At 34.1% G+C, this 25133-nt stretch overlaps 3 protein-coding genes and 1 pseudogene across 5 annotated transcripts; 2 read left to right on the top strand and 2 right to left on the bottom strand.

Moving 5' to 3' along the window:
• Positions 1 to 922: 922 nt before the first annotated feature.
• On the bottom strand, positions 923 to 7281 carry LOC111482844 (pentatricopeptide repeat-containing protein At4g19440, chloroplastic-like). Of its 3 annotated transcripts, XM_023128834.1 has the most exons (8): positions 4569 to 7281; positions 4348 to 4466; positions 4080 to 4233; positions 3880 to 3986; positions 2343 to 2413; positions 2183 to 2234; positions 1657 to 1898; positions 936 to 1468 (listed from the first exon to the last, which is right to left on the bottom strand). In XM_023128834.1, the coding sequence occupies exon 1, from the start codon at positions 7051 to 7053 to the stop codon at positions 4585 to 4587; it is 2469 nt and encodes an 822-aa protein (XP_022984602.1). In that variant the 5' UTR covers positions 7054 to 7281; the 3' UTR covers positions 936 to 1468; positions 1657 to 1898; positions 2183 to 2234; positions 2343 to 2413; positions 3880 to 3986; positions 4080 to 4233; positions 4348 to 4466; positions 4569 to 4584. The 3 variants fall into 3 exon arrangements, with proteins under 3 accessions (XP_022984603.1, XP_022984602.1, XP_022984601.1); XM_023128835.1 differs by having other exon boundaries at positions 923 to 1468; positions 1657 to 2234; positions 3880 to 3997; XM_023128833.1 differs by having other exon boundaries at positions 1657 to 2234.
• On the top strand, positions 1249 to 2070 carry LOC111482845. Its single transcript, XM_023128837.1, has 2 exons — positions 1249 to 1411; positions 1693 to 2070. The coding sequence occupies exons 1-2, from the start codon at positions 1260 to 1262 to the stop codon at positions 1943 to 1945; spliced, it is 405 nt and encodes a 134-aa protein (XP_022984605.1). The 5' UTR covers positions 1249 to 1259; the 3' UTR covers positions 1946 to 2070.
• A 554-nt stretch (positions 7282 to 7835) lies between the features above and the next one.
• LOC111483368 (fatty alcohol:caffeoyl-CoA acyltransferase) lies at positions 7836 to 9520 on the bottom strand. Its single transcript, XM_023129558.1, has one exon. It carries the CDS (start codon positions 9458 to 9460, stop codon positions 8057 to 8059), a length of 1404 nt encoding a protein of 467 aa, XP_022985326.1. The 5' UTR covers positions 9461 to 9520; the 3' UTR covers positions 7836 to 8056.
• A 6825-nt stretch (positions 9521 to 16345) lies between these two features.
• Positions 16346 to 22993, top strand: LOC111482950 (annotated as a pseudogene).
• The last annotated feature ends 2140 nt before the right edge of the window (positions 22994 to 25133 follow it).

Genomic DNA, 25133 nt, shown 5'->3' with positions numbered 1-25133 from the left:
TATCATAAACATATAATTTCTATTCGTTCATTAATTACATTATTTTTTATATTTTATTTTATAGAAAAGGAAAGTGAAAGAGACGTTATTGGTAGCACCAAAATGGTTCAATATGAGAATTTTGGGGAGAGCCCTCGTTAGGAGGAATCTTTCCTTTACATTGTTTTACATACCAAAGCTAGCCACAATTACTCTTTTATGAATACAAAAACTCGATAATAAATTTAAATATTAATTGGAAATACACGTGAACATCGAGTTAGCATATAAATTTTAGTTTGCATCATCTTAATTTTTATAATTAAAATTTTGTAATTATAATAATGCGAGATTGAAGGGGTTTATAATTTACTAAAATAACATATTGGTTTGATTAAAATTTTAGTGTTAAAAGGAAAATTATTACAAATTTTAAAACATAGAAACTAGATTATTATAATAAAATAAAGTTCAAAAGATAAATTAGTATAATTTTAAAATATAGGAACTATACCGCCAAAATAAATAAAGTTTAGAAAGTACATAATGTTACTTATTATAAACGTTTATTGATTTGCTTAATTATGCAATAGAATTAATCATTATTAAATAGCATAAAAATAATTTTAAATCATATTTTCATCAAGGATGCTTTCTTATAATGGAAGATTGTAGTGTTTTGTTTTAGGTAACTTGATGCTTTTTGGGGGGAAATTAATGTATTTGATGCTATTAATAAACAATAACTAATAAAAAAAATAATCTAAATTTTGTAAATTGAATCAATTAAAATTAAAAGGATGATCTTGATGAACACCATTCACTGTGTGGCCAGATAATTATATTAATTAAATTTTTAATTTTTTATAAATGAATCCATGGAAGGCATCGCCACCTAATTTTAGATGAAATGATATCGACCAAAAAGTTGGGATGACAAAAATGGCCAGAATAAATTAGATGTCCCAATCGAAACAAGTGGACTAAAATTCCCTTTCTCAAACCCTAAAAAAGCTCCTGAAATCAATGGTTTCATTATGGGCCAGGAGGTACAGATCAAGAGACGGCAAAGCAAGCCCATTAGGCCTATTAGGCCCATTAGGTAAGTCAAGGCTCAGTGAAAGCAAAGCCCATTAGGCCCAATAACATTCTGTAGCTTATGGAGTATGGGAAGAGGAATTTTGAAGGTTCATTTTCACAAACCAACTCCAAGGAGTGGGCAGCACAAAAGGAGTAAATAAAAGGACAAATTCATCCCATTCTTCAGAATCTTCATAGGGATGGAGGAAATGGATAGCCTCACTTTTCACCTATATATACAAAACAACCAAATTCCCATTTGTTCATCCCATCTTCACTTACCTCATTGGGAGGAAGGCATGGCCACTGCATTTGTGAGAGGGGCTCAGTCAATGAACTCCATGTTCTTCAAGTAAGTTCCTTCTTCAACTCAGCCATCAACTAATTTCCTTGATCTAAGATTAGAATGCTGCAAAACGAAGCCAAAAACTAGGCCCATTTAAAGCATGACTGTTGGTCGTATAAAATCGAATAATAGTCGGTTAGTTCTGTTCAAGTATGATCAATTTGATGGTTGATTTTGTCACGTTCAGTCGATTAAGTCGGGGAGGGGAGATGTATAACGGCCACATACGGAATATCGATACAACACAGTACCTTGTTTATCTGATTCGGTTGAATTCTTTAGCGCAGGCCGATCGGGCGGAAGGGCTTCCACAGAAAAAGCTCTTCTCCAGATATGATGAGGGAGAGAGTTGAAACAGAAAGCAAGGAACTGAAGAGCAACAAGAGCCCTGTGAGGGGTGAGGAAACTCCATGGGTGCTTGATGGGCGAACTGGAATTTATTATCCCAAAGGCCACGAGAATGTCCTGGAGAGCATTCCCAATGGCGGTGGGGCTGCAGTTAACACCCAGGTCAATTGGTTTAATGACGAAAACAGTTAAAAGGGTGTTTAACAAAGGGCTGTTGCTCCATCCAGATAACCTTATTGCTTTTGAATTCACAAAAGGCAAATAGAGCCAGGCCCCTTTGTTGTTAAACAGATTAAATCAACAGTATCCATTTAAAAAGCAATTGTATTAAATAAACCTCACTAAGTCCACAAGCCAACAACAAGTACAGAAAATTTCCCAAGATTTGTGATTGTGTTATATATGAGAACTAGAATCAACTGTACTTACAAGCATATCCTGACGTGGTGTATACAAACAAGAAGCGTATTTGTCCAACGAGCTGTCTTAAGAATATTAAAGATTAGATATATTGAAACTAAACGAAAACGTCGATTCCTAGCATACATTTTAAATGACTAGTATGAATACAGAATGTAAGGTTACTCACAGAATGAAGGGCTTATTCAACTTCCATGTGGCTGAAATTGATTTGCTAACCGGGTATAGATTGGAATACCTCTGCAAAATCAGAGGAAACAAGAGTGAATCGTGTCCATTTGCAGAAGGGACAGTTCTTATTGAACCATTTAACTCTTTCCTGATTTTTCTTCTCATATTGATTGCTTTTGCATTATAATTGATTGGCTCAAAATGAATATTTCAATTCTTATCTCATAAAATTCAAATATAATTTACATAAACGTATTTCACAAGCATTTGCTTACGATTAGTTCTGTTACAATTTTCCCAACAAAAGAAAAATTACACAGCAGGCGGATCAAACAAAAGGCCAACCAGAAAAGGACAGGAAGAAAGGGATACACATATTACCTAAAAAAAAACAAGCCCCAATGGAGAAAAATCTGGCTAGCATGGGCAATAAATAGACCAAAGAAGAGATTATATGCCTTATGTTTTTTTAGTTCAAAAACATATGTGAGGATGACAAATTCAAACCTTAAATCTCTGATCGAAGGTATATGTCTTAACCAATTGAACAATATTCAGGTTGGTAGTTGCTAAATGTTCATACATTGATACATTTTCAAAATAATTTTGGATACCATTTGGTAACTTTCCAATTAATTTGATTTTGATTTTGCCTCTGAACTTTCAAAACGATTAGTTAAGGTCCAAAACTCTATGAAGTAATGGCTTTGTGTTTGATATTATATAACCATCCATTATTTGTGACAAATGGATAATATGGTTTTAAATATGTATATTATCATATTAACACGAGGATATCTTGAGCAACGACCTGGGTCATATTTGAAACCCAATCAACACTCAATCTCAGGATGCCCACGTCAACACGTTCGTGTGCATATTCAAAGCTAGTCATCCCTTAGCCCAATAATTCACAGCAGAACTAATAATAAGTACCACAAAAATGAGTATTTTCTTGAGTTGAGGGACTAAATAGACCTTTTGAAAGTTGGAGACAAAAATAGATGGACAAATAAGATGGTATAATCCAACATGTTTTTCTTTTGAATTCATCTTAGGCCAGGCAATCTGAGTATTGTTCAATTGGTTAAGGCATTGTACCCACGATCCAAACTTCAGAGATTCATATCCCCGCCTCAACATATTGTTCAGCTCAAAAAAATATAAATAAATACCAACAGCCAAGTCTGTTCACATATGGTTGTCAATTATATATGTTTCCTTCAAGCCAGAATTTTTTTCTATAAAAAGAATTATATTCACTTTTCAGCATTTAAAATAAAATGTGCTGTTCCTAAAATAATAATTTTTTTTAAAAAAAAAAGCAACGCAAATGTGCAGTTCGTAGACTGAGCAGGCCTAAAGCTCAAAATGCTTATAGGTGGTCACTGATGCAAACACCCCGGTTATAAAAGAAAATCACATACGGTGCTTACAGCATTTTCAATTATAGAAGAAAAACAATAACAAAAGAGCATATCATTGTCATTTCTGTGAGTATATGATTGATAGCAAGATGGAGTAGATGAACTTACATATGCATGAAACTGAGCAATTTCTATGGCCGATTCCAATGTGCCGATGAAAACCTCCCACATATGACGACATTGTTTCCTGAGATACAGATTCAAGCCTGCAAAATCTGCATCAACACTATACATGCTCATTACAAGTCATGAAAAATCTAACTGTACCAGCTTTCCATGCAAGAAACATTGCAATAAAAATGACATACCAGATCTAATACATTTGCCAAGTTTCATTTGGGTTCGAGTCGAAGAACCAATGTCACTCTATCATTATCACATTGATTGCTATCTTTTTTTGCTGGGGATCTTGATAGAGCACTTTATGTTCTCAACACATTACGAGCTAAGCACTTCCCTGATCTGTTTAATAATACCAAGTTTTCAGAACATATGCTTTACCTGTAGCAATACGACATATAAACTAATGATATATATACTGAGTGGAAATGGAATACACTATAAAATAAAGCCTACCAGCCTCCAGAGACTAAAGACGGATGTTCGTCTTTGGCTCTTTCATTTGAACAAGAGAAGGTGGATAGCCTCCAATATATCGGAATGCATAAGCTAAACAATACTGACGTATCCAGTCACTAATAAATAAAAAACAAAGATAAAACAAAAGAATAATTTTCAGATCAGTTGAACACGAAACAGTAATCACATTATCAACAGATAATGAGGTAACGAAGAACCTCTGCAGAAATTAGATCAGTCTTGGCTCGTAATTGTTGGTTGATTCCAACCGTGCACGAGAGTAGTGTAAGTAATTTCATCTAAAGACAATCCTCCGGTGGCCATTTCATCGCATGTTTTAAAAGCTTTATCCATGTCCTTTCCCTTGCAGAACCCATTAGTCAAGGCATTGTAAGTAACGACATCTGGGACGATTCCACTTTCTTTCATTTTGCTCAAAAGGTTATTTGCTTCTTCCATATTCCCTAATTTACAATACCCGTCAATCATGACAGTATAGGTAATTTTATTAGGACTTATGTTCAAAGAGGTCATCTCGAGCCAAGTTGCTTCGGCAATATCCATTTGCCCCAGCTTACAATAACCGCCAATTAATGCAGTATAGCAAACAACATTTGGCAACAATCCCTCCTCTCTCATTTCATCAATAAGATGTTTTGCATCTTCAACACGCCCAATGTTGCACATGCCGTGTATTAGAGAAGAATATGTGGCACAAGTTGGAAAAATTCCCTTGCTTTTCATATCATCACGAAGTTGCAAAGCTGCAGCAACGTTTCCATTACGACAATGTGCTCTGATAAATATGTTGTAGACAATGGAATTTAGCTCCATTTTCTTAGTGACCAACTCATTGAATAATTTTTCAACATCTTCCATTCTGTTAGCTTTACAATAAGCATCCATCATAACCCCATAAGTGTGTACATTAGAAATTAACCCACTGGCTTTGAATTCATCCCAAAGCTTAATAGCATCATCTAATTTTCCAGCATTGCACAGTCCATACAATAGAAAATTGCAAGTATAGATGTCTGGTTGAATTCCTTGGTTAGTCATCTCTTCTTTAAGTCTAAAGCATTCCTCTACTTTTCCCTCTTTGCAACAACCTAAGATGAGTGTGTTGTACGTGATCCGATCCAATGAAAAACCCCTCTCCAACATCTCCTTGAGTATTCTAACAGCCTCTGCCATTTTACCAGCCCCACAAAGTCCATGAATTAGAGCATTGGAGGTTGCGGTACTTGCTGGAGACCCTTTCTCCAATAACCTAAACCAAAGCTCAGTTGCTTCTAGATGTTTACCGTCCTTACAGAGCCCACATACCAATATGGTTAACAGCTGATCACTAGGTCTGAAGTTCTTCAATAACATCACCGTGGTAAATCGCAATGCATAATGGAACCTAAATTTCGTACATAACCAGTGGATAACCGAATAACAGGTAACAGGGTTTATAGGAAATCCTTGTGATAATATCTCCTCAAGAGTATTCTGTGCTTGCTCGATTTGATTACTCTTGCAAAATCCTTGCAAGAGAGTATAAAAAGTAACTGAAGTAGGAGTTATATTTTTGGATACCATCACATCTCTAATCTTAAGTGCTTCATTGATCTTGCCCATTTTGCAGTATCCATCAATTAAAGTATTGTAGACAACTGCATTCGGAACAAAACCCGCATCAACCATTTCATTTAAAACATCATTCGCTTTGTCAAATTTTTCCAGTTTCGTCAAACCATTAATAAGCACACTATAAGTTATAAGACTTGGCTTTACCCCTTCTATTGTCATCTTCTCCTTGAGCTCAAAGGCATCGCCTAATCTCCCATTCTGGCATAAACCATGAATGACACTATTATAAGTAACTACATTTGGAGAAATACCCAACTTCTCCATATTCATTAATAACTCCATGGCATTTTCCATCTTCCCTCCTTTACACAAAGCATTTATTACATTCGTGAACAGGAAAACATCCGGACGAACACCTTGGGACATCACTTCAAATACTTCACAGCATTTCTCAAGTTCATTAGCCTTCACCAAAGAGCTCAATAAAAAGTTACAAGTCTTTAAGGACGGAAAGATTCCCTTGCGAGCAAACAAATAAAACACATCAACAGCGTAACTAAAGCAAAGATTTCTGAATTGTGTGCTGTATACATGTATCAACAAATCAAATGCATGTGTGCATTCAAACCGCCCAACAACTGAAGTTAAACCAAATAATTCATTAGCTATCTCAATGTGAAGCTTGTTTGAATCCGAATTCAACACCGGGAGCTTCCCGTCTATCAAACGAATCAGAAGCAATCTCGCGGGTGGTAAAAACTTGGAATGAACAAGCAAAAGAATCAATAAACAATAGGAGCGAATGGTAAATCGAAACTTGAAAGAATCAGACGCAAAGTAAAAGAAATTAAGACAAGTTTTGGGATTGGCTTTCAATCCAACGGAGAAGAAGAGCTGATCAAACTGAAAAGGAGACAAATGGGGCAAGAGGGCTCTACATTTAGAAGAGTCGAGAGACGAATTAGAGAGAATAGAAGATACCGAATAGAGCAACTGATCCTGGAGCTGCCATGGCGGGTCCTGGTGATGTTCTTTATGCGGTTCGGTGGATAACACACAGGCCACCTGACGCGAAAAGGGAAATACTACAGGAAGTGTCTTATTGATTTTGAATCTTGTCAAATGCATTGAAGAACTTGAAGAACGAAGGTTAGAGATTAGAAGTTAACGAAGATTGATTGAAAATCTCTAATGGAAGAAGAGGAGGAAGAAGAAGAATGTTGAATTGGATTGATGAGGATGGAGGTTGCGCTAGGGTGTGGGAGAGGAAAAAGCTGTGAGATCGGAGGCGGAGAAGGAGGAGAGGGCGGGCGGGGGAAGAACGTGGAGGCCTGGAGTTGGGCCACGAGAGAACAAATTGAGAGGCTGTTTTTGGTCGACGTTTTTCAAGTGCGAGATGTGCTTATGTTGGGTTGGACTTACCTTATTTGGGCTTTGGCCCATATTTCGGACCCTATTGTTGGGCTTTTGTATCTTAACAATCTCTATGGAATATTGTTTTGCATTAACGTTTTAATTTCTAGTTTTGGTTTAGTCTATTTTTTTAAATTATTTTTTTAATTTGGTCCATAAATTTTTAAGATTTTTCATTTTTACATGAGTTTTGGTTATTATCTAATTTCATTCCGTTTATACTGATTTTATTTAATTTCAAATAATTAAATTAGTTTCACTCATTCTTAATCACTATCAAATTAAAATTTCATTAGAACAAAGTTGAAAGGCGGTTTTTCTTTTCAATATCTCAATATTCATTTAAAGGACCCAAGGTTTGTCTTGCAAATGGGACATTTTACTAGGCCTTGTCCCCAGGGCGTGTAGATTATGCATTGGTCCATACGGGTATTGTTGTTTGTGTCCTTCGACCTTACTTTGAATCTCGATCATGCTTGATTGCAGCTCGTTTGTCATTGCGTTCAAATTCCTTGTAACAATTTTTTTATTTCTAAATGTATTATGATCTTCAGGATTTTCCTCGTCAAACATTTAATTGAAAGACATAAGTTAACTTTCCTGTTGGATTCCACCTTACTCATTCTAATTTTGACTTTATCAAGATCGAAAACATACTCCCAACAATTCCCATAGTCATTTTCTAAAATTAAGATGATTCAAGTAGGATAGAAGGCAGTTAAAGCTGAAGGAGAGTTGCTGTCATGGGCTGAAACACAGAATCCAACTCCAAAGCAGCAGCCAATTCAGGCTCTAAAATGGCAGACACAGTCCACGACCCATCCCCCTTAGCACTGGGCCTCTGATTCAAATAACTAACTCCAATTCTCTCTATCGTCGAGCCCACAGTCCCAAGCACTGGGCTTCCAAATCCAAAGTCCAATTCAGCAACTGGAAACATCCGGCCCGAAGATACAACAAGGCCCGGCCCACCAAGGCCCAACACAATCCTCGACAGCATCAGCCCAGGCCTGTGACACTCGATCCAATCAATCAAGTCCAAGAAATGGGCCTTGTTCGTCGCCTTCGAAATCGCCGAGTGGACCACCTCAGCAATCTCCGATATGGAATTTCGTTTTAGTTCCTCAATACTTGCCTCCCCAAACGCAACCGACAAGACGTTACCTATGTAATCCGACATGTAGTTCCAATCTCCCCCCAGTCGGCTTCTCCCATCGATTAACCATCCCATTTTGCACCTCGAATGCTCTGTTTCCATGGCGGAAACCATAATTTTCCAAACATATGCAGAGAACGCTTCGATTTTAGTCCTCTTAACTCCGCTTGAACTCGCGAGTTTCTGTAATTCATCGATACTCGTTCGATCGACGTAATAGAGTCTCTTGATTAGCTTCTTCAACGTCGGAATGTTCTTTATCTCTTCCATGGTGCATTTCACCATCGTATCGTCCAAATCTGGATGATAAATCGGCGGCGAACGAGGAAGAATGTTTCTCCGATGATCCGGTATTGTAGAAATCGGTTTTCCCCTAGCGATTTCCGACCAGGCGAGAAGGAATTTTCCAAATGCACTTGCATCGCCAAGCGCATGATCAAACGTGAACGTAATCGAAATTCCGCCGCAAGCATAACTCGTGATTTGAATTTGCAGAGCGAAATCTGGATTTACAGTTACGAGTTTTCCTCGGAGAAGTTCGTCGAGATCGTAAAAGTTGAATGCGTTCAATCGGAGATTGGCCTCTGCTTCAACAACCAGAGCACCGGAGTTATCGCAGAGAATTTCAGGTTCGTTCGTTGTTAGGTTTTGGAGAATTGTACCGGCGAATGGATAGTAATGAGTTAGGGTTTCAGCAAGGGAGGTTTTGAGAGCGTCGATCATGGCGGCGGAGGAGTTGGCCGTCGGGCGACGGTAGAAGTAGAAATACGTTATCGGGAAACGACCGGAGAGGAGGTCGAGGTTTGAGAGATGCAAAACACGTGGTTCCGGCGAGTGATTGGTGGCTTTGACAATGGATTTGTTGGTGAATGTAAGTTGGAGTTTGGCATGGATTGGAGGGTTTGCCATTAGAGCTTCACGGTGGTTCGGCCAATTCGCCATGGAAGGTTTGAAGGGAGAGGGCATTTTAAGATGCGTAGATTCAATGGATCTACAATTATGGTTACTCTTACTTCACTTCTGAATTGATTGAGTCGACTCCTCCACTAGTCTGTGTGTGCCTATGTGATAAAGCCTCAAAATTATTATAATAATTTAACCCCTTCAAACATTACTAATTTCGACATAATTTAACTTTTCAACTTTGTTATCGTTTAGTTTTTTTTTAAAAAGAAACTTATGTTTTTAAAATTTTAAAATATCTTTAACCAACCAAGAGTCTTGGTAAGGTCAAAAACCATTTGCAATGTTGGAGTTGTGGGTTTCTTCCACTACCTTTTAATTTATTAATATATTTTAATGTTTATTCCATTACAATTTTATCATTTTACTTTTTATACATTAGTCACTCACTTTTAAAATATATATTTTTAATTTTGATTTGACATTTGGTAATTAAGTTTCCTATCATGGGTACAAATAATAACTATTATATATACCACTCTTATTTGAATATGATATAGGTTCATTCGTATACCCTTTACCTAACCAGCATATAACTATTAGTTCTCGCCTTGGTTTATCTTCGAAATTTATCATATTCTTGAACACAAGCCGTATACAACTTCTTAACTTACGCATGCATGCTAATCTTCTTTGTATTATTCCAATTTTATCGAGACTTTTAATAAAGTTAACTTATAAACACTACACAATAGTACATATATATGGTAGGTGGATAAGCATCTTGGCAATAAAAAATAATTGATGCACTAAGATTTTAAGCATATGGGTTGAATCAATAATATAAACAATGTATATCATACTCCACTATCATATTTCAATCAATTCTTACGATAAGAGGTAGAACAATAATAATCTTACCTTACATCATCAACTTTATCATCAAAATCTAACCTCAAAACCATTGATTTTAAATGTGTTGAAGCAAATGGTTTGTAGTGGGAGAACTCTATTTCTACCCAAAAGTCTAATTCTCATCAAACTTTCACATATCATTCTACTCTTCTTTCCACTAGTGTTGCATACGCACTTCCGAGTTCATCTTCTATTCATCTTTGTTTTTCTAGTTAAAAAATTTTGAGGTATGGCTAAGTTAAAATAAAATTAGAGTTTGAATGGTTGTCCTATCGAGATTCATTTAGGTTCTAAATCATGGTTATTAGGTTGTGTAGTATCATACGAGATATCTCTGTATAGAATCCGACGTCCAAATGGATAATTCAATATCAAACCTCGTGGCCTATTTTTTGGTTGAAGGTATTTATATATTACGACAATATATGTGGCTTCTACCCCTTATAAGACTTGATATTATATTTTATCGTGTTCAAATTATGGATCTTTTGACATATTTTAACCGAGAGAGTATGCTCGGGTAGAACTCACCTGATACCCTTATGCTTGGAATGAACCTTCTCCTAAAGTTTTCTTACCAAAAAAAGAGAGAAAAAAAATCTATTTGATTTCTTATTTTGTTCTTTTGAAAATGCAACTAAAAATGTGGACCATATTTGGGCCAGATCATACGGAAAGTCCAGTACAATGGCCCACGTGTAAGTTGGGTTCATTTCAATATTGGAAATCCAATTGGGCTCATAATGGGCTTCATTCATGAGCTATCACAAACCAAAATAGTCTCCTAAACACTCTCACAATACTATCCACTTTAAGTACAAGTAGTCATAGTTTTGCTTTGGGCTTCCCAAAATGCCTCAGGCAAAGTTAGTATTTATCACTTATAAATTCATGATCATTTCTTAAATTAGTCGATGTGGGACTTTCATCATCCAACATTTATTTTTTTTAAAAAAATTAAGTACATAAACAAAATTATTAGTATCTGTTTTAAAAACACACCCGATCAAAGTTGAATAAATGTTGTCTATAAATTTGAATATGCATAGTTGGGAAATTAAAACAAACTTGATATTGATATTTTATCGAGTAAAATTAATTTTTGACATGGTTTATAACTGAGTTATTGTATATCGTAATTAATTTTATAATTATCTCGATGTACGTGTGATAAATTTATAAATCAATTTCTGGCTTTGTGTTATATCAATTCACAGTTGTAATAAAATATAACTTATTACAACTTAGCCTAATTAATCCATCATAAAATTACAATCTTACGAAATTAAAAGGAATATATTAAAAAAAGTCAACCCTATTTTTTTAAAAAACGGAATGGAATAAGACGTTTTTGAGTTACGAACACACACTCGTGTTGGATGAAAGTGTCCCACATTGGTTAATTTAGAGAATGATCGTGGGTTTATAATTTAAGAATACACTCTCCATTGTTACGATGTCTTTTGGGGAAGCCGTGTTTCATTAACGTTAAAAAATATATATATTATTTTTAAACCTTTAAAGATATTAAGAATGAATTTGATTGACACCTCTAGAGTTTAAAAAAATATTTTACAAAATCTGATCACTCCTCAATAATAACACCCACTTTCAAAATCTTCATTATTTCACATCATTCTTACAATAATTATAGAAATAATAGATTGATACATTTTCTTTTTTCGTGAAATTTCTAAATAAAAATTAATATGATGATATGGAATAATAATAATTGAGGCAAATTCTGTTGTTGGAGTGATATTTATTTTGCAGTTTTAATGAAATATGTGTGGTCCGATTTAAATGAATCTTAAAAAGGACTTTGAGAAATTTAGATAGCGATTTGAAGAATTGACAAAAACCGAATTAATATGAAATTAAATTTCTTATCCACAAAAATATTAGATGAGGATTATATTAAATACTTTTCAGCCACTTGAATTTCCAATTTATTGCACCAACCATTATCATACTCAAATTCAAGTAATTATGTACACTATTCATTATGGAGACCATGCCCCTCGCAAACCATGTCACATTCATTATGGTATTGAATTATTTTTCAAAAGTCAAGCTCAAGTTTATCGGCAAATATTGTTCGCTTTTACTCGTATTGCCATCAGTTTCATAGTTTTAAAATACATTTTTTAGGAAAATGTTTCTTTGTGAGATCCCACATCGGTTGAAAAAGTGTTAAAATCTTTCTCTAAAGATGAGTTTTAAATTAATGAGGTTGACGAATATGCACAAAAGTCAAAACTAATAATATTTATTAGTGATGAACTTGGTTGTTACACGCATGATTTGAGAATCAAACTATCTAGACAACCGATTTTTCTTTAGTTTAATTTTTGGAAAATAAAAATTTTAAATTTGTTTGGGGTTGATTATACTTTTGAGATTATTATGAACCTATAATATTTGATGTTGATAACAAATGTTAATGATGCATGTTTGATATTTGAGCTCTACGTGATTTTAATTATTAATGTAACATGTATTATAAACAAATAATTTTTTTAAAAAAATTGGGTTGGAAAGTAAATTTTATTCGGATTGATCTACGAGATTTCTTTAACCCAATTCGTGTTGCCGTTAAATCGATCTCAGGCTCCACAAATTGACCAAAGGTATATTTTTCAGCCCCAAAATAGTTGTCAGGACATTTTTGTTCAATTTTAGGTGGTTCCTCATTTATTTTTAAATTAAATTTTCATGTATTTGTGCATTTATAGCCCATTCATGTAACAGACCATATCCATATCCGTCTACTGTCAAACAGCTCTCTTTATTCCACTTCCTACCCATATAAACATAATTCAATTGATATGTATATATATATATATATATATATATATATGAATATTGATAAATCTGGTTTAGTGGCCCAAAAAAGAAAGCACTTTGATTCGAACCTTCTAGCTATATATCAACTTCATTGCCGTCCAACTCACATGAAATAAAGATGGCTTTCTTTTTTAGAATTGCACCAATAAAATTCCCATTTAAAATTTTACCATGAAATAAAATGTAATGTTGAAAGGGTAAATGTACTCCCATTTATTGAGCTGGATGAAAAGTATAAAAGGGATTGGTTCCCGATAATTAGCTTTTTATGATTATTTTAGAATTTGCATGCAATACCAAATAATAAATAAAATCAACAACAAATTAAATTTTGAAAGTGACTTTAAACCAACTTAAATATAATTTAATTATTCAATTCACTACTCACCTCTCTAATATTATCCTAATTAATTTTCAATTTTTTTAATAAAAAATTTATGTGATTAAAATGGAATGATTTAATTATGAATGATCACTCTTTTTTTCTTTTTCTTTTTTTGATAATTACCAATTTATTTAAATGATTAATGATAGTCAGTTCAATATCTTTTTTTATATATATATATATATATATATATATATATTTTAGTTTTGTAGTAAATAATATATATACTTTAGAGCTCTAAAATAGTAACTCCATAGAATAAAATCCAATTGTATAAAATTCAAGAAAAAATTAATAAATTGCATAAAATTAATCAACAAAATAATTCGAAAGATTGAAATAAAAATAATAATTTATATGTCCATGAGATCCAATTGGAATTATTATTATTATTATTATTGAATAATTCATAATCACACGGTGCGTGCATGTGATTTGGCCGGCCAAAGTATTACTGAACCCTTTTAATTAAGCGGTGACTTCTCAACTACCTGATTTATTCAAACAACTTATTGATTTGGAAAGGGCATTATCGACTTTTCAGTGGAGTCTTTTTAAACCTTATCCTTCCCATGAGTTCATCCACAATTTGAATATGTATACCCTCAAGTAATTATTTTAAAGATAAATCTTATTTTTATTTTTAATTAAGTGTATACATATAAAATCAAATAATAGTTGGTTTAGAATCTTTTTCAACTTTTTAATTAATATAAAAGAATTACCATCTTAAAAATTGATAAATAATTTTACTTATGGTTAAATGATATTTAGTTTACCATCTGAAATTTACCATCCAATAAAATAAGAAGACATATTAATTTGCCGTGTCAGTAGAATATAATGTTCTAATCACCGTCTATAAGACCATTGTCAAGTACTCTCTTCAATCATCATACACCACCACTTTTATATTCATATATTTTTCTAATTAATGTTATTATATATATATATATATATATATATATATATACATACGCATTTTGACTTCTGTCCACCGGTACAACTCATGTGCTATTTTAGTCATATACATTATTATTCAATTTGAAACAGTACTCAATCATAATAATAATAATAATAATAATATATACCATAACCTTCAAATTATCTACATTTTTATCATAGACGATTATGATAATAATAATAATATATTATTTTGTTGTTTTCATACTCAACTTAGTTTAATTCAATTTATTATTTTTTTAATTTGACATTTCTTATATAAAATGTAATAAAAAAATAGATAAATTATAAATCATACTAAAATATAAAATTAAAAGTTTTAAAAGTTTTAAAAGTATTACATTTTTTAAGTTTATGGGGGTAAATTATAACTTAGGTTAAAAAACAATGCGGGTGGGGAGCAAAAATTGACGCGTTTATTGGAGAACAGCTTTTCGAAGTTGATGGGAGGCGGCAGGAATTGTCTACGGCGGATTATGACCATAAAGTTAGGCCCCACTCCACCCGATCACCGTCAATCACTTTCTTCACGCATCACGCATCTTCACCGTCCATTTCCATCGCCCATGATCACGATCATCCATACTCAAACTGTAATGCATCCGATTCCCCCTCCCATCGTGTGCCTTTGTTTTTTTTTTTGTTTTGTTTTTTTTTTTTATATAATAAAAATATTCATGAGATCCACTCAATAATTAAATGGGGTAAAATGGGGTAAAGGTTAATTGGAAAAGACAAATTATGTTTTTTAATCAATTTAAATGATTTTTTTTTGTAAATTGAAAGTTTGATGACAACCTTTAATTAAATAGATTCAATAACCTTTGGAAAAAGTAAAGGATTTCCTTTGAAATAAAAGAACAAGTAAACAATTCTTTGTTTTTTTTTTTAATTATTAAATAAAACTCGGAATATTTGATCATATTTTTAATAAATATACAAATATTTTATGTTGGCTGCAAATTTTAATATATATTAGAATTCAAATTTAACTGCAAAGATTAAACATTGGATGCATAGCTAACATAACAAAAATCTAATTTAATTCATAATCATATTGTTAAATTGAGCTATATAATAATATACAATTATTTTTTTATTTTATTAAATTTAGTTTTCAGAAGGATAAAACAACTACAACACATGTGAGGACCAAATTATAATATTAACAAGAATAGTCCAACGTCACTTCACACCATACTCTATAAAATTAATTGAGATATAATAAATTTTTAAAATTTCAAAACATTTGCAATTTGGAAAAGGAAAAACATTTTGGAATTTGTTCTCGACCAATTCTATTTTCAATTAAAAAAAGAGAGAAGCAGTGTAAAAATTATACCGTGGGCATCCATCCACCGAATAATTTCTCGTATATTATTACTTTCTTTTTCACTTCACCTACATTTATGTAGCACATTGGAGACGGAGCGCGTAGGGCCCACAACGCAAAGATTCGCCATTTCTGTCAGCAGTATTCGGGTCAGGTCGGGTCAGCGAAACAGTCAAATATCTTACTTATTTTTACATTAAAATTTTGTTTAAATTAAACTTATTCATTTAATTTTTTTAAAATCTAAATTAGTTGAATAATATGTAATGGAAGATGGTACGTAAATAATAAATATATTCTTAAAATTAGGAAGAATACTAATAAACGCTAACTTTATTTATATATATAAAAAAACAATAAACTAACTATAAAAACTGTTTATTAAAAATATATTAACTAAAATTAAACATTTAATTAGCCTTCGCATTTAGGTATGTGTGTCGGTTCTCGGGTTGGACGCTCAAAATCGGAATGGCCTGTAGATGTAAATATGATATACTGTTATTAACAACATCTCTATATTCTCCTATATAAATATTTCGATTTCCAGAAGTAACACAAACAACCTGGCTCCCATTTTCCCACATTAATCCTCTCAAGATCCTTCGTTACCAAGAAAAATTAAAGCCGCTTGATTCTCCATTCCTGACTTTTCTTCTTCGCTTTCTGTTTCAGGTATTTTTAGGAAACTTTTCTTTTCTTTTTCTTCTTTTATGAATGCTACTGGGTTCTTCTTGTTCCCACAAATTATTGTTCCATTTTCATGTGCGTTTTCTTTCTTGAATCTACTTTTTTGTTTCCCTTCGTTGTTAAGCTATTTCTTGTGTTATTTAATTAATCTTCTGTCTGATTATTTCAGTTCTATGTCTCTTCCTCTGTGTTTGATGTGTGTAATGTGTTGATTTTTCAATAGATTTCTTGTTTGTTCTTGTTTTAGTCCATTTGCGTTGGTTGTTGATGAACAAACAAGATGAATCCATTTCTAGACTCTCATTTTTTTGGATTTTTTTTTTTTATCGTAGTTGTTATGTGAATGGCTATTGGCTATCTGTGCAGGAAGAAGATGGCCAGAGAAAACTTCGGTTTATGGCTATTTTTGGTTGCATCGCTGCAGTTTTTCCTTAGAACACAGTGTATTAATGTGGGGATTACTTATGTTCAAGAAGCTGGTATCAAAGGAGGCGGTAAGAAAACTCGAGCATCTTGAAATCACTTTTAGTTTCATTATTGGTTTCGTGATTTGTGAACAACCGTGCAGTTTGTTTGGATGGAAGTCCTCCAGCGTATCATTTCAGCGAAGGGTTCGGCGCTGGGATCGATAATTGGTTGATACAACTCGAGGTTTGTTCTTTCTCTCAGAGCTGAAGAAATTAAGTGTTTGTTGTGGTAATTTCAACTTCATTTGATTCACAGGGAGGAGGATGGTGCAACAATGTCACGACCTGTCTCCAACGCAGGGACACTCGTTTAGGCTCGTCTAGGAAAATGATTACAGTTCTTGCGTTCTCGGGGATTTTGAGCAATAAACAAAAATTCAATCCAGGTTTGGCCTTAGATGAACAATATGATTTGATTGATCGGTTCACTTTTTATCTCAATTATACCAACAATTCTTCCACGCCACAGATTTTTATAACTGGAACAGAATCAAGGTTCGGTACTGTGATGGATCTTCTTTCACTGGAGATGTTGAAGCGGTTGATCCTGTAAGTCTCAATGGTTTCGAGATTAAAGTTTAGATTCATTTCTGAAATAGTGATGAATCTTTGGATCAGGCTACCAATCTGCATTTCAGAGGAGCAAGAGTTTTTCGTGCTATCATTGAGAACTTACTCGCCAAAGGAATGAAGAATGCGAAGAACGTATGAGCTGAACTTTCTTCTTTGTTATACACATCATAATCATTAGGGATCTATCTGATGTTGGTGATACTACAGGCTATTCTCTCCGGTTGTTCCGCGGGCGGATTAAGTTCGATTTTGAATTGTGATCATTTCAAATCTCTACTTCCTTCTACTACTAAAGTAAAGTGCCTCTCAGATGCTGGATACTTCATTAACGCGTAAGCTCGTGTTTCTTGTTTTATCTTTTTCTTTCTTCGTGTAATATTCCTTCCAAGTCTCCCGCTAGTAGATATTGTCTTTTTCGGGTTTTTCCTTTCGAGCTTCCCTTCAAAATATTTAAAACGCGTTTGTTACGGAGGTTTGTTCCGCTCTCCAACCGACGTGGGATCTCACAATCCACCCCCTTTGGAGGCCTAGTGTCATCGTTGGCACACGGTCCGAAACGTGGCTTTGATACCATTTGTAATAGTCAAGGCTCACCACTAGCATATATTGTCTTCTTTGGGCTTTCCCTCTCGGGCTTCCCTCAAGGTTTTTAAAACACGTATGTAAGGGAGAATGTGAGATTCTACATCGGAAATGGGAACAAAGCATTTCTTACAAGAGTGTGGAAACCTCTCCCTAATAGACACGTTCTAAAACTGTAAGGCTGACGGCGATACATAACATGTCAAAGTAGACAATATCTACTTAGGCTGTTACAGTGGTATCATAGCTAGATACTCGGCGGTGTGCTAGCGAGGACGTTGGGTCCCCACGGAGGATGAATTGTGAGATCTCATATCAAATCATTCTTTATATGTGTATGAAAACCTCTCCCTAGTAGACATGTTTTAAAATCGTGAGGTTGATGGTGGTACACAACGTGTCAAAGTGGACAATACCTGCTAACGGTGGGCTTGGACTGTTACCGGTAAATTAATCGTGTTGATCTAATGTAATAATGTAAATACCAGAAAAGATGTCTCTGGCACACAGCACATTGCAGACTTCTACAGCGACGTAGTTGCTACCCATGTATGCTCCTTTTGCCTCTCTCTCTCATTTCTTCGTGAATGCAATTGCATCAATGTATATTCAATCGTGCTTGTTTTCTCAAAATTGTTCAGGCTTCTGCTAAGAATTTGCCTATATCATGCACATCAAAAATGAAACCAGAGATGGTAAGTAACTTATCTTTTTGAGCTTCTTGTTGAACTTCCGGACTGTTTATTAATGCTTTCCAAGCAAATTCCTGCAGTGTTTCTTTCCCCAAAACGTGGTTCAGCTCATTCAGACACCAATATTTCTTGTAAATGCAGCCTATGATTCATGGCAGGTTAGCAAAATTAGCCCATCTAAAACATGTAAAGCCCCCAACTTTTGATATCAATTGTTTCTGAATCATCATGTTCTTGAAACCACCATCCAGATCAAGAACATACTGGCGCCTGGCGTCGCCGATCCGCATGGTACTTGGCACAGCTGCAAGCTTGACATCAAGAACTGCTCGCCTATTCAGCTACGAACCATGCAAGGTAGTAGAACATCAAGCTCAGCAGCCTTCAAACTGTTTGAGAAAGTGTTTTATTCTTATCTTTCTGGTTTTGGATTAGATTTCAGGGTTCAGTTCTTGAGTGCATTGAATGGCGTTGGAAGTTCTTTATCTAGAGGATTGTTCATAGATTCTTGCTATGCACATTGCCAAACCGAAACGCAGGAGACATGGCTACGAGCAGACTCTCCTACGCTGAGTAAGACGGTAAGTAATCAACATGAATGCCATAGACTTTGCCATTGTTCTTCGAACTATACCAACTCTTTTCATGAATTGGAATATGCAGACCATTGCAAAGGCAGTTGGAGACTGGTATTTCGACAGGAGTCCGTTCCAGAAGATCGACTGTCCTTACCCGTGCAACCCGACATGCCACAACCGCATTTTCGAAGCGAAAGATAACCTCGAATGAGGGATCTATTACAACAATTATGTTATAATTTACGGTAAGAAATGATATAGTTTAAAATTTGAATGCGATTTAAGAGAGATTATAGATGGAATCATCATTCATCCAAGTCTTGGAAATAAGAACAGAAGGCGATTGGCTGCACCAAACTCATTGTCTGGCTTAGCATTGCCATATTGTTGAAGATTAAACGTGGATTTCTCTTCGATGGAAATCTATCACCTTACATTGTAATGATTGTTTGAACCTTTATAGATTTCTCTTATATGAAAATTAATATTTCCTTATATTTGGTATTTTTTTTTATTTTCATTGTTTTGAGCATTTAATATTCACCTGATATACTTAAGAAATAAATAAAAAATAAAAATACTCAAATAGGCAATAAGCCATGAACAAGAACCCTTTCGTTGAAATACTTTAAATTTTAGTTTTTGATTGGGGTTCATAAAAAATTATTATTATGATTTTTTATTGTGAAATTTTCATCATAATTTAACTAATAAAAATCTTAATAATTATAAAAATATTCATGAGTATAAATATTTGACTTTGGATGAATCCATACTTTGTATGGATAGAGAGAAATAATGTATTAAAATTTCTCGAAACTAAAACTTTTTATATATAATTTGAAATTAAAAATTTCTCATTATTTATTTTAAATATATGTTTTTAACTCTTTGTAATTTAGATTAGATTAATTTAAAAAAAAAATAGTTATTATTGTATGAGATCAAACAAATTCACTAAAAAATGTTTAAAATCATTTCGAAATTTGAATCATTTAAATGAATTTTGATGATATAAAAATCAAGATTAAAAGTATTAATTTAATTTAGAAGAATTAGATGTGTATTAAAAATAATTTTAGATTTAAATTTCTAAATTTATAATTTAACCCAGAAAAAAAAAATCTAGTCACACTGGGAAAAGTCTTCCAAATTTTCAGCCATTTACGCTCGCGAGATCTTTGCTAGAGCTCACTGGTTCATTTCCATGGTAGCTTAGACGCCTTGTAGGTTTCGCTTAAATGGATTGGGCATTCGTCCGCAAAGCTTGGGACAAATGGGCTTCCGGCAGCATTGGCAGCTTCGGTAACCAACACTGTCCGCCATTTTCAATTCGTTTAGAATATCGATGTGCTCAAATATGATTTTAATGGATGTTTGTTTGTTTGTCGTAGGCCAGCCATTGAAAGCTGCCCTGTTGATCAATTATGATCCAACTGGACCTTCCCGTTTGCTTTCGACCATGTAAGCACTCTTCATTTCCGATTTGATTGTACTCATTACTTTCAATTTTCTGTTTTCTTTCTTGTATAGGGTTCTTGGCGATTGAAAAATCTTTTGTTTTCTGAGATTAAACAATTTTCAAATTCAATAAGCATATTTCGTAATGAATTGTTTTTATCTCCAAGTAGTTCATCTTTTCCTAATTTTTACTTATTATGCTAATTCTACTGTCTTTCATAATTTTACAAGTTCTAATCGCGTAGTTCTAAGTTCATATTTGGGATTAGGGTTAGGGTTGGAACTAGCTCAAACTGTTAGGGATTTGGTTGTGCTATAACTTGTCCCAGTTTGATAATTCTAGAAGTTAAATTGTCCCAGTTTTTTTCTAGTTCAATCTCTGTCTTTGAAACATGAATCTTCTGGTTGTGGGTCTTCTCTGTATTTTCATTTAAACCTGTTTTGGAAGCTCTAAGAGCTTGTTTGGTGTTTGGCCTTCAGTGCAGAACAAGAAGGAATATTGCTTAATCCTATAGAATTGAATCAGTTTATCGATTTCATCAAACGTGACAAACCCCAAAATGAGAGTTTCAGCATCGGCTCAAATCAATGTTAGTGTTCTTTTGTGCTTTTCGTTCATTTCTTCTGTTACACATTTTGTTTTCTTGAATTGATGGCAATATTCAAACATTATTGTTTAACGCTACATTATTATGTGTGTAAAGTGAGAGTTAATTTAAGATTAGTTGAAGGCATTATGTTAGTTATTGTGGGTGAGATCCCACATCTGTTGGAGAGGGGAATAGAGCATTCCTTATAAGGGTGTGGAAACCTCTCCCTAGCATACGTGTTTTAAAACCTTGAGGGGAAGTCCAGAAGGGAATGCTCAAAGAAGACCATATTTGCTAACGGTGGGCTTCAGCTATTACAAATGGTACCAAAGCCAGACACCGGGTAGTGTGCCAGCGAGGACGCGGCACCCCGAAGGGAGTGGATTGTGAAATCCCTCATCGGTTGGAGAGGAGAATGAAACATTCTAAGGATGTGGAAACCTCTTTCTAGCATATGCATTTTAAAACCTTAAAGGGAAAGCCCAAAGAAAACAATATCGGTTAGTAGTGGGATTGAACTATTACATTGTCACCCTTGAAAAATGGTCATAGGCTCATGTGTATAAAGATGTATATTCTTTTTCCCGGGTTTAGACCCACCCAAGTTTAGCAGCCTCAAAATAGGGGAGAACCCAAAAAAAGGCGTGGGAGGCCTCAAACTCATCCGGAGTTGTGGAAAAAAGAAAGTAGAGCAATAATATTATTTTAAAGTACGAGGGCAGGATAAGATATTATCTGTTGAGCCAAAAGGAATTGCAAAAAGTGAAAAAAAGAAAAAACTTCGCAGTGAGTAATAACAGAAGAACAATGCTTATCCAGAACATTTCTGATTTCAACTTGGCTTTTCTATCTTTACCTTTGAAGTTGGGGCGACTGCTTTTAAGATAATATTCTCATCTTCATACCATCAATGAAATTGTTTCTTTATAATATGCATGTAATATTCTCATATAATAGCAACCACAGAAGGGACCAAAACTGGCAATATTTGGAATTGTTTGTCTGCAGTTCATGCTGGATTATAGTTTGGTTTTTATACGCACGAATCTAACCTTAATAGAACTTTATTTCAGACATAATGACATCAGTCCATGAGAATTGGTTTTGTGCAAGGTGCATGAACACTATAAAGCATGCTGGTGAAGGCGTTGTAATAGTGCAAACAACAGCCTTTATTTTGGTTGCTATGTAAGTATAGTTTACTGCTAAAAACTGCTTTGTTTTTCCCACTTATCCAAAGATTTCTTGCATTGGTAGAGACTCCATAAAGTTCAAAGAACCAGAAGATTCTCGTTTATGTGTGCTTTTTTCTTTTTTTTTCCCTAAAATAGAAGTCCTCTTAAACCCTTACAGGTATGATGGTTCGATTGCAGCAGCATCTCGCGCTATGGCGTCTGCCGATCTGTTATCTTGGCAGTTAGGCAGGAAAAATCTTTAGTTGCCTTGAAGTAGAACCTTGTATGAACTGATGTAGAATTGCACTAGAGTACTGAATATATTTTTAAGCTTTGGACCTCGGTTTTGACTGTTATGAAACTATAGAACTACTGATAGTTATCAGGGACATGGAGCATATATGGCAGAGATTTGGTAGAGATATATTTAGGAGATTATATCTTAAATCTGTTAAACCTATATTTAGTAAACTGAAATTATATATATCTCATTAGACGGTCTTCATTTTCTGTATTCTTTTTGAACTTTCTGACTCCTATTCTTTGTAATTATCTTTGATGAGTGTGCATTATGCCATCCTAACACATTTTCAAATGGTAAACAGGCTCAAGGTTCTGGAATCTGTTGATGGCTATATCATGCTTTCTGTTTTGGGCTTTGAATTTTGTTGAATGTGATTTCAATTTTTTTTTCTGGCATTTATATTATATAATATGATCTTTTGTTCTACACGTCATCTTCCTAAGTTGCTGTGGTTGCTGCGTCTTAATTTGATTCATAGGGAGCAGCAGCTCAAGAAAGTTTTCTCTTTGTTCTGCCCAATAAACCATTGTACAGATAGCACCTGCATTCTTTGCGTTACCACAACTTGGCTCGGTTACCTAGGTTTAATGATCTCATTCTTCGACAAGTAGGTTCGACGTTTTGTTTGATTCTTGATTCTAGCTCTATGGATGTTATAATTTTAAATCATTGCTCTCTCTTTGAAATGTCTAGTCTCTTCGAAGCCATTTTAGAGATTAGAACTGGACCACTAAACATAATGTTTGGTGTGCGCTTTTTTAATGTCTCAATGGACCACGTGTGCTTTTTTGAAATCTTTTAGGAAGACACCTCAAGAGGAAAATCAAAGGTGAAAACGAGTCACACTCAATATTTTTATTTTTGCATAGGAGCAAGTAAATACTTTTCAAACGTCTCTTTTTTTAAAAGAATTTTTGTGAGATCCCACATCGATTGAATAAAAACTTCTTTCTAACAGACTGTTTTAGTTGACATCAATACATAACATAACGGGCTTATAACGGGCCAAAGCGGATAATATCTTCTACTTGGGTAGTTACAAAATGGGATCAGAGCTAGACACTGGGTCTTAAATACCGTAAATTTCTTTAGTAAGAAAAAACATTACCCTTTGTTTTTTTTTAAGTCACAAAACAATATATTACACAAATGAAAAAGAGAGAAAAAGGGGTCAAATATCCAAATCATATTTCTTGTGACCCAAAAAAAGAGATTAAAAAATATACAATCATTTCACTAAAATTTGAAGATTGGCTCTCATGGACGAAGATTCTCTCCATGTGCCAAAAGCTTCATCCTTTTCATTTATTTAATTTTCAAATTTCGTGTTCTTTTGTATTTATATATTAAATACCCATTTTCCTTCCAACCTTGAATTAATTTTAAATTGTATGTTTCCATATAAATATAAGCGATATCTTTCTGAAAATCCTCAAAAGATTTGATGTTGTATGAGAGGTGTTCGAATTATTGCTCCATTTTCAAATAATCCCTCTTTTTGAATACATATAGTTTCCTTAGTAGGTGGATAATGATTGTATTATAGTAGCAATATTCAAAACCAGGGAATTAAGGGACCTTTTGCAAAATCTTTTATCCTTCAAATTTCACTTTTCAATCACTATTCATATACCATATACCATTGAAATAATATACTTTTGAATGAGTATCATACCTAGACACCAGACGATGTACTAGCGAGGATGCTAAGTCTCGAATGGGTGGATTGGGAGTCCCACATCGATTGGAGTAGAGAACGAGTGTCAATGAGGATGTTGGGCCTGAAAAATGGCAGATTGTGAGATCCCACGTTGGTTGGAGAAGAGAACACATTTTTTATAAAAGTCGAAAGGAAGAGCTCAAATAAGACAATATCTACTAGCAGTAGGCTTGGACGGTTACCATTTTTAAACTATCGATACACTAACCATATACTTGAAATCATTACCTTATTGAGTTATTGATACACCTGTTAATTGATTAGTAATAATCATTGATGTACTTAGATTAAATACAATTATTCAAGACATTTTGCCACCAGAACTTCAAAAAATACAACCAAAATTGACTGGAAGATCCGAACCGGAAGACAAAGGAAGGCCCAAGAAGAAAGTACGGAATTGGGCCCAGTGGCCCACGGGTGCAACTTTCGAAGGGGTCGGGTGTTTGAATTTTTCCCCT

Source organism: Cucurbita maxima, unplaced genomic scaffold, assembly GCF_002738345.1.
Source record: "Cucurbita maxima cultivar Rimu unplaced genomic scaffold, Cmax_1.0 Cma_Scf00008, whole genome shotgun sequence".
Taxonomy (NCBI): domain Eukaryota; kingdom Viridiplantae; phylum Streptophyta; class Magnoliopsida; order Cucurbitales; family Cucurbitaceae; genus Cucurbita; species Cucurbita maxima.
The sequence above is the reverse complement of the archived record's forward strand: the minus strand, read 5'-3'. Positions and strand labels throughout refer to the sequence as shown.

Excerpts from the sequence above, each read along its gene's own strand:
- LOC111482845 (XM_023128837.1), top strand. The coding sequence starts at position 1,260 with ATGGAGGAAATGGATAGCCTCACTTTTCACCTATATATACAAAACAAC. Across the intron at positions 1,412-1,692 it reads ATGAACTCCATGTTCTTCAA|GCCGATCGGGCGGAAGGGCT; the intron begins GTAAGTTCCTTC and ends TCTTTAGCGCAG.
- LOC111482844 (XM_023128835.1), bottom strand. The coding sequence starts at position 7,053 with ATGCATTTGACAAGATTCAAAATCAATAAGACACTTCCTGTAGTATTT.
- LOC111483368 (XM_023129558.1), bottom strand. The coding sequence starts at position 9,460 with ATGCCCTCTCCCTTCAAACCTTCCATGGCGAATTGGCCGAACCACCGT.